The 14627-nt window shown below is 40.5% G+C and overlaps 1 protein-coding gene across 1 annotated transcript in view; it reads right to left on the bottom strand.

Annotated features, from left to right (window-relative positions):
• Positions 1–14627, bottom strand: part of VCPIP1 (valosin containing protein interacting protein 1) — a 60346-nt gene that overhangs the window by 7076 nt on the left and 38643 nt on the right. Inside the window, exon 2 of the mRNA XM_053715093.1 lies at positions 4669–4755. Within this exon, the coding sequence (XP_053571068.1) occupies positions 4669–4755 (87 nt within the window). The remainder of the gene's footprint in view (positions 1–4668; positions 4756–14627) is intronic.

The raw sequence follows: 14627 nt of genomic DNA on the forward strand, positions 1-14627 counted from the left end.
ATCTTGAAGCCAATTCTGTACCCTTCTGAAACAATGTTCTGAATCCAAAGATTGTGAACGGAATTGATCCAAATTTCTTTGAAAAAACGTAATCTGCCCCCTACCAGCTGAGCTGGAATGAGGGCCGCACCTTCATGTGGACTTAGGAGCTGGCTTTGATTTTCTAAAAGGCTTGGATTTATTCCAGACTGGAGATGGTTTCCAAACTGATACCGCTCCTGAGGATGAAGGATCAGGTTTTTGTTCCTTGTTGTGACGAAAGGAACGAAAACGATTATTAGACCTAAATTTACCTTTAGATTTTTTATCCTCTGGTAAAAAAGTTCCTTTCCCTCCAGTAACAGTTGAGATAATAGAATCCAACAAATTATTACCCTGGAAAGAAAGGGAAAGCAGAGTAGACTTAGAAGACATATCAGCATTCCAAGTTTTAAGCCATAAAGCTCTTCTAGCTAAAATAGCTAGAGACATATACCTGACATCAACTCTAATGATATCAAAGATGGCATCACAAATAAAATTATTAGCATGTTGAAGAAGAATAATAATGCTATGAGAATTATGATCTGTTACTTGTTGCGCTAAAGCTTCTAACCAAAAAGTTGAAGCTGCAGCAACATCCGCTAAAGATATAGCAGGTCTAAGAAGATTACCTGAACACAAGTAAGCTTTTCTTAGAAAGGATTCAATTTTCCTATCTAAAGGATCCTTAAAGGAAGTACCATCTGCCGTAGGAATAGTAGTACGCTTAGCAAGAGTAGAGACAGCCCCATCAACCTTAGGGATTTTGTCCCAAAACTCTAATCTGTCAGATGGCACAGGATATAATTGCTTAAAACGTTTAGAAGGAGTAAATGAGTTACCCAAATTATTCCATTCCCTGGAAATTACTTCAGAAATAGCACCAGGGACAGGAAAAACTTCTGGAATAACTACAGGAGATTTAAAAACCTTATCTAAACGTTTAGATTTAGTATCAAGAGGACCAGAATCCTCAATTTCTAATGCAATTAGGACTTCTTTAAGTAAAGAACGAATAAATTCCATTTTAAATAAATATGAAGATTTATCAGAATCAACCTCTGAGACAGAATCCTCTGAACCAGAAGAACCATTATCAGAATCAGAAAGATGATGTTCATTTAAAAATTCATCTGAAAAATGAGAAGTTTTAAAATACTTTTCACGTTTACTAGAAGGAGGAATAACAGACATAGCCTTCTTAATGGATTTAGAAACAAAATCTCTTATGTTATCAGGAACACTCTGAGTATTAGATGTTGACGGAACAGCAACAGGTAATGTAACAGTACTAAAGGAAATATCTGCATTAACAAGTTTGTCATGACAAACAGTACAAACAACAGCTGGAGGAACAGATACCATAAGTTTACAGCAGATACACTTAGCTTTGGTAGCTCCAGCACCAGACAGCGATTTTCCAGAAGTATCTTCTGACTCAGTTTCAACGTGGGACATCTTGCAATATGTAATAGAAAAAACAACATATAAAGCAAAATTGATCAAATTCCTTAAATGACAGTTTCAGGAATGGGAAAAAATGCCAGTGAACAAGCTTCTAGCAACCAGAAGCAATAAATAATGAGACTTAAATAATGTGGAGACAATAGTGACGCCCATATTTTTTTAGCGCCAAAAATGACGCCCACATTATTTGGCGCCTAAATGCTTTTGGCGCCAAAAATGACGCCACATCCAAAACGCCGACATTTTGGCGCAAAAGAACGTCAAAAATGACGCAACTTCCGGCGACACGTATGACGCCGGAAAAAGAAAAAAAATTTTGTGCCAAAAAAGTCTGTGCCAAAAATGACGCAATAAAATGAAGCATTTTCAGCCCCCGCGAGCCTAACAGCCCACAGGGAAAAAGTCAAATTTTAAGGTAAGAAAAAAATTGATTTATTCATAAGCATTATCCCAAATATGAAACTGACTGTCTGAAATAAGGAATGTTCAACATCCTGAGTCAAGGCAAATAAATGTTTGAATACATATATTTAGAACTTTATAAAAAAGTGCCCAACCATAGCTTAGAGTGTCACAGAAAATAAGACTTACTTACCCCAGGACACTCATCTACATGTTGTAGAAAGCCAAACCAGTACTGAAACGAAAATCAGCAGAGGTAATGGTATATATAAGAGTATATCGTCGATCTGAAAAGGGAGGTAAGAGATGAATCTCTACGACCGATAACAGAGAACCTATGAAATAGACCCCGTAGAAGGAGATCATTGAATTCAAATAGGCAATACTCTCCTCACATCCCTCTGACATTCACTGCACGCTGAGAGGAAAACCGGGCTCCAACCTGCTGCGGAATCAGGCTTCAAAATGCTGAGAAGCGCATATCAACGTAGAAATATTAGCACAAACTTACTTCACCACCTCCATAGGAGGCAAAGTTTGTAAAACTGATTTGTGGGTGTGGTGAGGGGTGTATTTGTAGGCATTTTGAGGTTTGGGAAACTTTGCCCCTCCTGGTAGGAATGTATATCCCATACGTCACTAGCTCATGGACTCTTGCTAATTACATGAAAGAAAAAGGTGCATTGCTATCAAGAACATCTTGCATTCAGTAGTCACAGCTTTGCAGACCGGGAAAGACTAAGGGGTGGGGTTGAAAAATCACAATCAATACGTTGCCCCTTGACATTTTTTTTCTTCAAAACAGCACATCACAGTGCAGCCAGAGCATAGCGCTGCTTGAAAAGAACAGCTTGATGTGGAACAGCACAGCAAAGTTAAAGCACTGTGTCCTGTTCTCTCTGCAGACATGCTGCATTTTCTGCAATGACATCTCACATCACAGCATGTTCTGCCTTGGGGATTAGAAGTAATTTATTTATAGTGCTATTTTATGATTTTCCCCTTCTAGCTAGCCACCCATGAGGAAGTGTGTTTTTCTGGTAGCTTAGTTCTAACCTATGATTTAATAAGCATACCAAGTTACTGCAATGTCATGTCTATCAGTGAGTGGCAAAGTCTTTCACATCAGGCTTATTTAGCACAGTCTCAAAAAACAAAAAATATATAACTACTTTCAACTGAGTTATAGACAAAAACACTAACTCAATATCTCACATTTGTAATATGCCCTTACCACTTGTTCTCTAGTATATTTAAATCACTTAAACTATAAAAAGATAAAGGGTTGAATTCAGTGTCTTTCACTATAGAAAAAAAATCATTATCGTTCAATCGGAAAAAGGAGCATGCTGAAATGTTATCAAATGTGTTCTTCATCCTGGTGTTTAAGCTGCTTAGTTCAATTATTGCCCTTTTAGCATCCTGATGTATAATCCTGTACCAATACTATTTACATGGGGGGGTTGTTTTTTTAACTATTAATAAATAGCGGTTGTACAAAAAAAAAAAAAAAAAAAGAAAAGGAAATATAAAACAAATATTTTTGTGAACACTGTATTTGATTTTGATAGCAGGAATTCCCTCAGACTTTGTACGTAAACAGAAAAGTACAGATCATAAGAATAAATATAACTGGAGAACGTACTAAACCAAAATGTACAGGAAAGCGTAAAAACGAGGAGTGCTAAGCAAAAACTTTACAAAAAATAAATACTAAAAATTGTAGTAGCCACTGTTTCTTAAATGATTAATTATAAAGAGAAATGTGTGTGAGCGGAATATGCTAATTTGTTGTACACACTGGTAACCTATAAAGGATCATAGGCTTAGGTTCCTTCTAATAAACAAGCACATTATACTCCAATCAGCATACAATCCCATTATGTGTTAATGGTGATTAACAGGGACATAAAATACATGACATTTTATTATAGAGCTGTTATTAAAGCACAAAAAAAGAGTGTCTTTCACACAGTTGAAGGAACATGAAATCACAAATTTTCTTTCATTATTAAGACAGAGCATACAATTTTAACAACTTTCCAATTTACTTCATTCTATAGGTATCATTTACTAAAGGAGAAGCAATGCCCTATTATTATCGGTTATTTGTATAGCACCAACAGATTCCGCAGCGCTATTAACAAAGGCAAAGTACAAAAAAACAGTTATAGGGATTAAATGGGTAGAGCCCTAAAGGGTTAATGAGTGAGTTAATGACAAGGGGCATATATATGCAGCCATCAATCAGCAGATAGCTCCCAGTATTGTGTTGCTGCTTCTGAACCTACTTAGGTATTATTTTCAACAAAAAGGATACCAAAAGAACAAAGCAAATTAGATAACAGAAATAAATTGGAAAGTTGTATCCACTATCTAAATCAAGGAGAGGGGGGGGGGGGGGTTTAATTTCCCTCAGGGGCTGTAATACATCAGTGTCAATGTCAATAATGTTTAAAGGGACATTAAAAACTACTTGCTTTACTGTAAAAATTGTGCTTGTTTCACTCTCCTAGAGAGAACAAAGAGTAAATTACCTCAGCTAGGTTTTCTTCACAATATTGTCAAGATTGCTTCTCAGGCCTCTCTAAGGAGTGTAACCAAAGCATAATTTTTACACAACAGCAAGAGATGTGTTGTGTCCCTTTAAACGTGCATGTTTCATTTGTAAGTTGAATTGGGAAAATAATGACGCCTTTTGTGAAGAAATAGAAACAATATCTCCACTATCTGACTCTTCTGGTTAAGATAGTTTAGAATAATAAAGCCTTGCGTTACCCATGTTTTTCTTCATAATATTGTAGAAGACACCGCCTTGTTGAAACAAATGTGGAAGCCCCTTAGCATAGGACCAAACGTCTTCCCCTGCAAGAAAAATAAGAATGGTGCACAAATAAGCATTTAATTTCTAACACTCTTAGATATCCCTAAGTCCACACACAATTGTAACAGTTTTAAAGCTAATCACAAAAGGGAAAAGTAAAATCTAAAAGTAATTCCCCCAAAACATGTTTTTGTCACCTTTTCCAGTAATTTAATTATAGTATTTCCATTCTCCCCATGGAGGACAAAGCCCATTCAGTGGAATTCAGAAGCTGTACCATGATGCTCGATAGGTGCAGGAGCTCACCTATAGTTTTCCCTAATTGACCATACCAAAGAGATGAGAACACTCAAGAGTTTTCAATGGGTACGTCCCTGGACTGCAAAGCAATACAAATTGTGCAATTGCAAATACACTTAAATGAATACACTGGTCCCTAACAGATGTCAGTACTAGCAGCTATTTTTTTTGTGATCATTACAGCAAATAAAGGGACATGAAACCCAAAATTTCTCTTTCATGATTCAGATAGAGAATACAATTTTAAACAACTTTCCAATTTACTTCTATTATTTAATTTGCTCCCTTCCCTTGTTATCCTTTGCTGAAAGGTTTATTTAGGAAAGTTCAGGAGCAGCATAGAACCTAGGTTCTAGCAGCCGATTGGTGGCTGTGTATATATGTGTATATATATATATATATATATATATATATATATATATATATATATATATATATATATATATATATATATATATATATATATATTAGGGTTGCACCGATACCGATACTAGTATCGGTACCGATACCAAGTACTTGCATGAGTACTTGTACTCGTGCAAATGCACCGATACTTAAACCGATACCTCCACTTACTACCCATATGCTATCTTGTGGTGTTTTTTTCAAACTGCATGTTCCCATTTCATTTAAAGCTGGACTGCAGACTAAACTAAAAATAGTTTACTACTGTTCTGCCAATACAAATTACTCTTATTTGTATTATTGTAGGAGAGATTACTTTACATCGTTTAGACAAACCCCTGAAGTACTGGGCAGTTAATAAACTGAGATTTCCAGCTCTGGCTAAAATGGCCCAAAAAACATAATTTATGCTTACCTGATAAATTTATTTCTCTTGTAGTGTATCCAGTCCACGGATCATCCATTACTTGTGGGATATTCTCCTTCCCAACAGGAAGTTGCAAGAGGATCACCCCCAGCATAGCTGCTATATAGCTCCTCCCCTAACTGCCATATCCAGTCATTCGACCGAAACAAGCCGAGAAAGGAGAAACCATAGGGTGCAGTGGTGACTGAAGTTTAATTAAAATTTAGACCTGCCTTAAAAGGACAGGGCGGGCCGTGGACTGGATACACTACAAGAGAAATAAATTTATCAGGTAAGCATAAATTATGTTTTCTCTTGTTAAGTGTATCCAGTCCACGGATCATCCATTACTTGTGGGATACCAATACCAAAGCTAAAGTACACGGATGATGGGAGGGACAAGGCAGGAACTTAAATGGAAGGAACCACTGCCTGTAGAACCTTTCTCCCAAAAACAGCCTCCGAAGAAGCAAAAGTATCAAATTTGTAAAATTTGGAAAAGGTATGAAGCGAAGACCAAGTCGCAGCCTTGCAAATCTGTTCAACAGAGGCCTCATTTTTAAAGGCCCAGGTGGAAGCCACAGCTCTAGTAGAATGAGCTGTAATTCTTTCAGGGGGCTGCTGTCCAGCAGTCTCATATGCTAAACGGATTATACTCCGAAGCCAAAAAGAAAGAGAGGTTGCCGAGGCCTTTTGACCTCTCCTCTGTCCAGAGTAAATAACAAACAGGTGAGATGTTTGGCGAAAATCTTTAGTAGCCTGCAAGTAAAACTTCAATGCACGGACTACGTCTATATTATGCAAAAGACGTTCCTTCTTTGAAGAAGGATTAGGGCATAATGATGGAACAACAATCTCTTGATTGAAACCACCTTAGGTAAAAACCCAGGTTTTGTACGCAGAACTACTTTATCTGAATGAAAGATCAGATAAGGAGAATCACAATGTAAGGCAGATAACTCCGAGACTCTTCGAGCCTAGGAAATAGCCATCAGAAAAAGAACTTTCCATGATAGAAGTTTGATATCAATAGAATGAAGGGGTTCAAACGGAACCCCTTGAAGAACTTTAAGAACCAAGTTTAAGCTCCATGGGGAAGCAACAGGTTTAAACACAGGCTTAATTCTAACTAAAGCCTGACAAAATGCCTGAACGTCTGGAACTTCTGCCAGACGCTTGTGTAAAAGGACAGAGCAGAAATCTGTCCCTTTAAAGAACTAGCTGATAGTCCTTTGTCCAAATCCTCTTGGAGGAAGGAAAATATCCTAGGAATCCTAACCCTACTCCATGAGTAATTCTTGGATTCACACCAATGAAGATATTTACGCCAAATCTTGTGGTAAATTTTGCTGGTGACAGGCTTTCGTGCCTGTATTAAGGTATCAATTACTGACTCGGAGAAGCCACGATCAAGCGTTCAATCTCCATGCAGTCAGTCTCAGAGAAAGTAGATTCGGATGATTGAAAGGACCTTGTATTAGAAGGTCTTGTCTCAGAGGCAGAGTCCATGGTGGAAAGGATGACATGTCCACTAGGTCTGCATACCAGGTCCTGCGTGGCCACGCAGGCGCTATCAATATCACCGATGCTCTCTCCTGTTTGATTTTGGCAATCAGACGAGGGAGCAGAGGAAACAGTGGAAACACATAGGCCAGGTTGAAGAACCAAGGCGCTGCTAGAGCATCTATCAGTGCCGCTTCTGGGTCCCTGGACCTGGATCCGTAACAAGGAAGCTTGGCGTTCTGGCGAGACGCCATGAGATCCAGTTCTGGTTTGCCCCAACGGAGAACCAATTGAGCAAACACCTCCGGATGGAGTTCCCACTCCCCCGGATGAAAAGTCTGACGACATAGAAAATCCGCCTCCCAGTTCTCTACCCCTGGGATATGGATCGCTGAGAGGTGGCAAGAGTGAGTCTCTGCCCAGCAAATTATCTTGGAGACTTCTGACATCGCTAGGGAACTCCTGGTCCCCCCTTGATGGATGATGTAAGCCACAGTCGTGATGTTGTCCGACTGAAATCTGATGAACCTCAGTGTTGCTAACTGAGGCCAAGCTAGAAGAGCATTGAATATTGCTCTTAACTCCAGAATATTTATTGGGAGGAGTTTCTCCTCCTGAGTCCATGAACCCTGAGCCTTCAGGGAGTTCCAGACTGCACCCCAACCTAGAAGGCTGGCGTCTGTTGTTACAATGGTCCAATCTGGCCTGCGAAAGGTCATACCTTTGGACAGATGGACCCGAGATAGCCACCAGAGAAGAGAATCTCTGGTTTCCTGATCCAGATTTAGTAGAGGGGACAAATCTGTGTAATCCCCATTCCACTGACTGAGCATGCATAATTGCAGCGGTCTGAGATGCAGGCGCGCAAATGGCACTATGTCCATCGCCGCTACCATTAAGCCGATTACTTCCATGCACTGAGCCACCATGGGGTGCGGAATGGAGTGAAGAACACGGCAAGCATTTAGAAGTTTTGATAACCTGGACTCCTTCAGGTAAATTTTCATTTCTATAGAATCTATCAGAGTCCCTAGGAAGGAAACCCTTGTGAGAGGAGATAGAGAACTCTTTTCTTCGTTCACTTTCCACCCATGCGACCTCAGAAATGCCAGAACTATCTCTGTATGAGACTTGGCAATTTGAAAGCTTGACGCCTGTATCAGGATGTCGTCTAGGTAAGTAGCCACCGCTATGCCTCGCGGTCTTAGAACCGCCAGAAGTGAGCCCAGAACCTTTGTAAAAATTCTTGGGGCTGTAGCCAACCCGAATGGAAGAGCTACAAACTGGTAATGCCTGTCTAGAAAGGCAAACCTCAGGAACCGATGATGATTCTTGTGGATCGGAATGTGAAGGTAGGCATCCTTTAAGTCCACTGTGGTCATGTACCGACCCTCTTGGATCATGGGAAAAATGGTTCGAATAGTTTCCATCTTGAATGATGGAACTCTGAGGAATTTGTTTAGGATCTTTAGATCCAAAATAGGTCTGAAGGTTCCCTCTTTTTTGGGAACCACAAACAGATTTGAATAAAACCCCTGTCCTTGTTCCGTCCGCGGAACTGGATGGATCACTCCCATTACAAGGAGGTCTTGCACGCAGCTTAGGAATGCCTCTTTCTTTATCTGGTTTGCAGATAATCTTGAAAGGTGAAATCTCCCTTGTGGGGGAGAAGCTTTGAAGTCCAGAAGATATCCCTGAGATATGATCTCCAACGCCCAGGGATCCTGAACATCTCTTGCCCACGCCTGGGCAAAGAGAGAGAGTCTGCCCCCTACTAGATCCGTTGTCGGATAGGGGGCCGCTCCTTCATGCTGTCTTGGAGGCAGCAGCAGGCTTTCGGCCTGCTTGCCCTTGTTCCAGGACTGGGTAGGTTTCCAGGCCTGCTTAGATTGAGGAAAAGTTCCCTCTTGTTTTGAAGTAGAGGGATCCTGCACCTGCCTTGAAATTTCGAAAGGCACGAAAATTAGACTGTTTGGCCTTTGCTTTGGCCCTGTCCTGAGGAAGGGTATGACCCTTACCTCCAGTAATGTCAGCAATAATTTATTTCAAACCAGGCCCGAATAAGGTCTGCCCCTTGAAAGGAATGTTAAGTAATTTAGACTTTGAAGTCACATCAGCTGACCAGGAATTAAGCCATAGCACCCTACGCGCCTGGATGGCGAATCCGGAATTCTTAGCCGTTAGTTTAGTCAAATGAACAATGGCATCAGAAACAAATGAGTTAGCTAGCTTAAGTGTTCTAAGCTTGTCAATAATTTCAGTCAATGGAGCTGTATGGATGGCCTCTTCCAGGGCCTCAAACCAGAACGCCGCAGCAGCAGTGACAGGCGCAATGCATGCAAGGGGCTGTAAAATAAAAACCTTGTTGAATAAACATTTCCTTAAGGTAACCCTCTCATTTTTTATCCATTGGATCTGAAAAAGCACAACTGTCCTCAACCGGGATAGTGGTACGCTTTGCTAAAGTAGAAACTGCTCCCTCCACCTTAGGGACTGTCTGCCATAAGTCCCGTGTAGTGGCATCTATTGGAAACATTTTTCTAAATATAGGAGGTGGGGAAAAGGGCACACCGGGTCTATCCCACTCCTTACTAATAATTTCTGTAAGCCTTTTAGATATTGGAAAAACATCAGTACTCACCGGCACTGCATAGTATTTATCCAGCCTACACAATTTCTCTGGCACTGCAATTGTGTCACAGTCATTCAGAGCAGCTAATACCTCCCCAAGTAACACACGGAGGTTCTCAAGCTTAAATTTAAAATTAGAAATCTCTGAATCAGGTCTCCCCGATTCAGAGACGTCACCCACAGACTGAAGCTCTCCGTCTTCAGGTTCTGCATATTGTGACGCAGTATCAGACATGGCTCTTACAGCATCTACGCGCTCTGTATCTCGTCTAACCCCAGAGCTATCGCGCTTGCCTCTCAATTCAGGCAATCTGGCTAATACCTGTGACAGGGTATTATTCATGATTGCAGTCATGTCCTGCAAAGTAATCGCTATGGGCATCCCTGATGTACTTGGCGCCATATTAGCGTGCGTCCCTCGAGCGGGAGGCGAAGGGTCCGACACGTAGGGAGAGTTAGTCGGCATAACTTCCCCCTCGACAGACCCCTCTGGTGACAATTCTTTTTTAGATAAAGACTGATCTTTACTGTTTAAGGTGAAATCAATACATTTAGTACACATTCTCCTATGGGGCTCCACCATGGCTTTTAAACATAATGAACAAGTAGTTTCCTCTGTGTCAGACATCTTTGTACAGACTAGCAATGAGACTAGCAAGCTTGGAAAACACTTTAAACAAAGTTAACAAGCAATATAAAAAAACGTTACTGTGCCTTTAAGAGAAACAAATTTTGGCAAAATTTGAAATAACAGTGAAAAAAGGCAGTTAAACTAACGAAATTTTTACAGTGTATGTAACAAGTTAGCAGAGCATTGCACCCACTTGCAAATGGATGATTAACCCCTTAATACAAAAAACAGATTAACAAAACAAATATGTTTTTTAAACAGTCATAACAACTGCCACAGCTCCTACTTTTGAAGCCTTTTGAGCCCATCAGAGATGTCCTATAGCATGCAGGGGACTGCTGAGGGAAGCTGAATGTCACAATTTGTAATTTTAACTGCACCAACTGTAACTTTTATACAGTGGAAAGCCTCTGTTTCTAGGCAAAAATAAAGCCAGCCATGTGGAAAAAACTAGGCCCCAATAAGTTTTATCACCAAAGCATATATAAAAACGATTAAACATGCCAGCAAACGTTTTATATTACACTTTTATAATAGTATGTATCTCTGTTAATAAGCCTGATACCAGTCGCTATTAAATCACTGCATTTAGGCTTAACTTACATTAATCCGGTATCAGCAGCATTTTTCTAGCAAGTTCCATCCCTAGAAATATGTTTACTGCACATACCTTATTGCAGGAAAACCTGCACGCCATTCCCTCTCTGAAGTTACCTCACTCCTCAGAATATGTGAGAACGGCAATGGATCTTAGTTACTTCTGCTAAGATCATAGAAATCACAGGCAGATTCTTCTTCTAATGCTGCCTTTGATAAAACAGTACACTCCGGTACCATTTAAAAATAACAAACTTTTGATTGAAGTTAAGAAACTAACTATAATACACCACTCTCCTCTTACTACGTCCATCTTTGATGAGAGTTGCAAGAGAATGACTGGATATGGCAGTTAGGGGAGGAGCTATATAGCAGCTCTGCTGTGGGTGATCCTCTTGCAACTTCCTGTTGGGAAGGAGAATATCCCACAAGTAATGGATGATCCGTGGACTGGATACACTTAACAAGAGAAATATCTTTATGCCCCATGCAGTAGTGTGGAAAGTTGAACCTCCTTACTGATAGCAAAAACAGACTTATAGCTGAACATGCAGAGATGCTTCTGTTCTGTTCCTTAAAAAGAACTTGCCACTAACTTTTGAAAAATTATTCTAATTGCTAGATTGCCTTTTATACTGCTAGTTCTAATCTTGCACAATTATGTTCAAAACATACTGTACTCTGAGGAACATCTTCGCTTATATAATTGCAGGAAGAGTACTCATAGGAAAAATTAAGTTAATCCCAATGAACACTCATCCTGCAATTATAGGACTAGATTTAGATTACATTTGATTGGTAAGCTTTACCAATGCTCTGTTCACATTTCCAACTCCATAGCCTTTAATGGAGTAGGACGTGTAATGAGAGCATTGGTAAATCTTACCAGTCAAATGTAATCTAGCCCATAGAGTTGTTCGCCATGATTAAACAGTATTCTGTTCTATTTTTTACTGTATGGCACTTTTCGTTGGTTGCAATTTTATATTTGTTATTTATTGTTGTTGTTAATATATTTTATTGTAATATTTTTATTTCTAAACATGCTCTGTGAACTTTGTGACAAATAAAACCTGTTTTATTATTTCATAATCTCTTTTGAGCTACAGTCCTTAATTATAAAGAAGGAATCTTAAATAGTCTGTATTGAGCTTGGTAAACTGTCACATGACATTAAAAAATCGGTAATTGGTATCGGCGAGTATTTGAAAACAAGTATCGGTACTTGTACTCGGTCTTAAAAAAAACAGAATTTATGCTTACCTGATAAATTACTTTCTCCAACGGTGTGTCCGGTCCACGGCGTCATCCATAACTTGTGGGAATATTCTCTTCCCCAACAGGAAATGGCAAAGAGCACAGCAAAAGCTGTCCATATAGTCCCTCCTAGGCTCCGCCCACCCCAGTCATTCGACCGACGGACAGGAGAAAAAATAGGAGAAACCATAAGGTGCCGTGGTGACTGTAGTTAAAGAAAGAAATTCATCAAACCTGATTAAAAAACCAGGCCGGGCCGTGGACCGGACACACCGTTGGAGAAAGTAATTTATCAGGTAAGCATAAATTCTGTTTTCTCCAACATTGGTGTGTCCGGTCCACGGCGTCATCCATAACTTGTGGGAACCAATACCAAAGCTTTAGGACACGGATGAAGGGAGGGAGCCAATCAGGTTACCTAAACGGAAGGCACCACGGCTTGCAAAACCTTTCTCCCAAAAATAGCCTCCGAAGAAGCAAAAGTATCAAATTTGTAGAATTTGGCAAAAGTGTGCAGGGAAGACCAAGTCGCTGCCTTACATATCTGATCAACAGAAGCCTCGTTCTTGAAGGCCCATGTGGAAGCCACAGCCCTAGTAGAGTGAGCTGTGATGCGTTCAGGAGGCTGCCGTCCGGCAGTCTCGTAAGCCAATCGGATGATGCTTTTCAGCCAAAAGGAAAGAGAGAGGTAGCAGTAGCTTTTTGACCTCTCCTCTTGCCAGAATAAACGACAAACAGAGAAGACGTTTGTCTGAAATCCTTTGTTGCTTCTAAATAGAACTTTAAAGCACGAACTACATCTAAATTGTGTAAAAACGTTCCTTCTTTGAAACTGGATTCGGACACAAAGAAGGCACAACTATTTCCTGGTTAATATTCTTGTTGGAAACAACCTTTGGAAGATAACCAGGTTTAGTACGTAAAACAACCTTATCTGAATGGAACACCAGATAGGGCAGATTACACTGCAAAGCAGATAAATCAGAAACTCTTCTAGCAGAAGAAATAGCAACCAAAAACAGAACTTTCCAAGATAACATCTTGATATCTATGGAATATAGAGGTTCAAACGGAACCCCTTGAAGAACTGAAAGAACTAAATTAAGACTACAGGGAGGAGTCAAAGGTCTGTAAACAGGCTTGATCCTGACCAAAGCCTGAACAAAAGCTTGAACATCAGGCACAGCTGCCAGTCGTTTGTGTAACAAGACAGATAAAGCAGAAATCTGTCCCTTTAGAGAACTCGCTGATAATCCTTTATCCAAACCTTCTTGGAGAAAGGAAAGGATCCTAGGAATTTTGATCTTACTCCATGAGAATCCCTTGGATTCACACCAACAGATATATCTTTTCCATATTTTATGGTAAATTTTTCTAGTTACAGGTTTTCTGGCTTGTACCAGAGTATCTATTACAGAATCCGAAAACCCACGCTTAGATAAAATCAAGCGTTCAAATTCCAAGCCGTTAGCTGGAGGGAAACTAGATTTGGATGTTCGAATGGACTCTGTACTAGAAGATCCTGTCTCAAAGGTAGCTTCCATGGTGGAGCCGATGACATATTCACCAGGTCTGCATACCAAGTCCTGCGTGGCCACGCAGGAGCTATCAAGATCACCTAGGCCCTCTCCTGCTTGATCCTGGCTACCAGCCTGGGAATGAGAGGAAAGGGTGGAAACACATAAGCTAGGTTGAAGGTCCAAGGCGCTACTAATGCATCCACTAGAGTCGCCTTGGGATCCCTGGATCTGGACCCGTAGCAAGGAACCTTGAAGTTCTGACGAGACGCCATCAGATCCATGTCTGGAATGCCCCATAATTGAGTCAACTGGGCAAATATCTCCGGGTGGAGTTCCCACTCCCCCGGATGGAATGTCTGACGACTCAGATAATCCGCCTCCCAGTTTTCCACTCCTGTGATGTGGATCGCAGATAGGTGGCAGGAGTTATCCTCCGCCCATTTTATGATTTTGGTCACTTCTCTCATCGCCAGGGAACTCCTTGTTCCCCCCTGATGGTTGATGTAAGCAACAGTCATCATGTTGTCTGATTGGAATCTTATGAATCTGGCCTTTGCTAGTTGAGGCCAAGCCCTGAGAGTATTGAATATCGCTCTCAGTTCCAGAATGTTTATCGGGAGAAGAGACTCTTCCCGAGACCATAGACCCTGAGCTTTCAGGGAG

Source organism: Bombina bombina, chromosome 5, assembly GCF_027579735.1.
Source record: "Bombina bombina isolate aBomBom1 chromosome 5, aBomBom1.pri, whole genome shotgun sequence".
In the NCBI taxonomy this organism is placed as follows: Eukaryota; Metazoa; Chordata; class Amphibia; order Anura; family Bombinatoridae; genus Bombina; species Bombina bombina.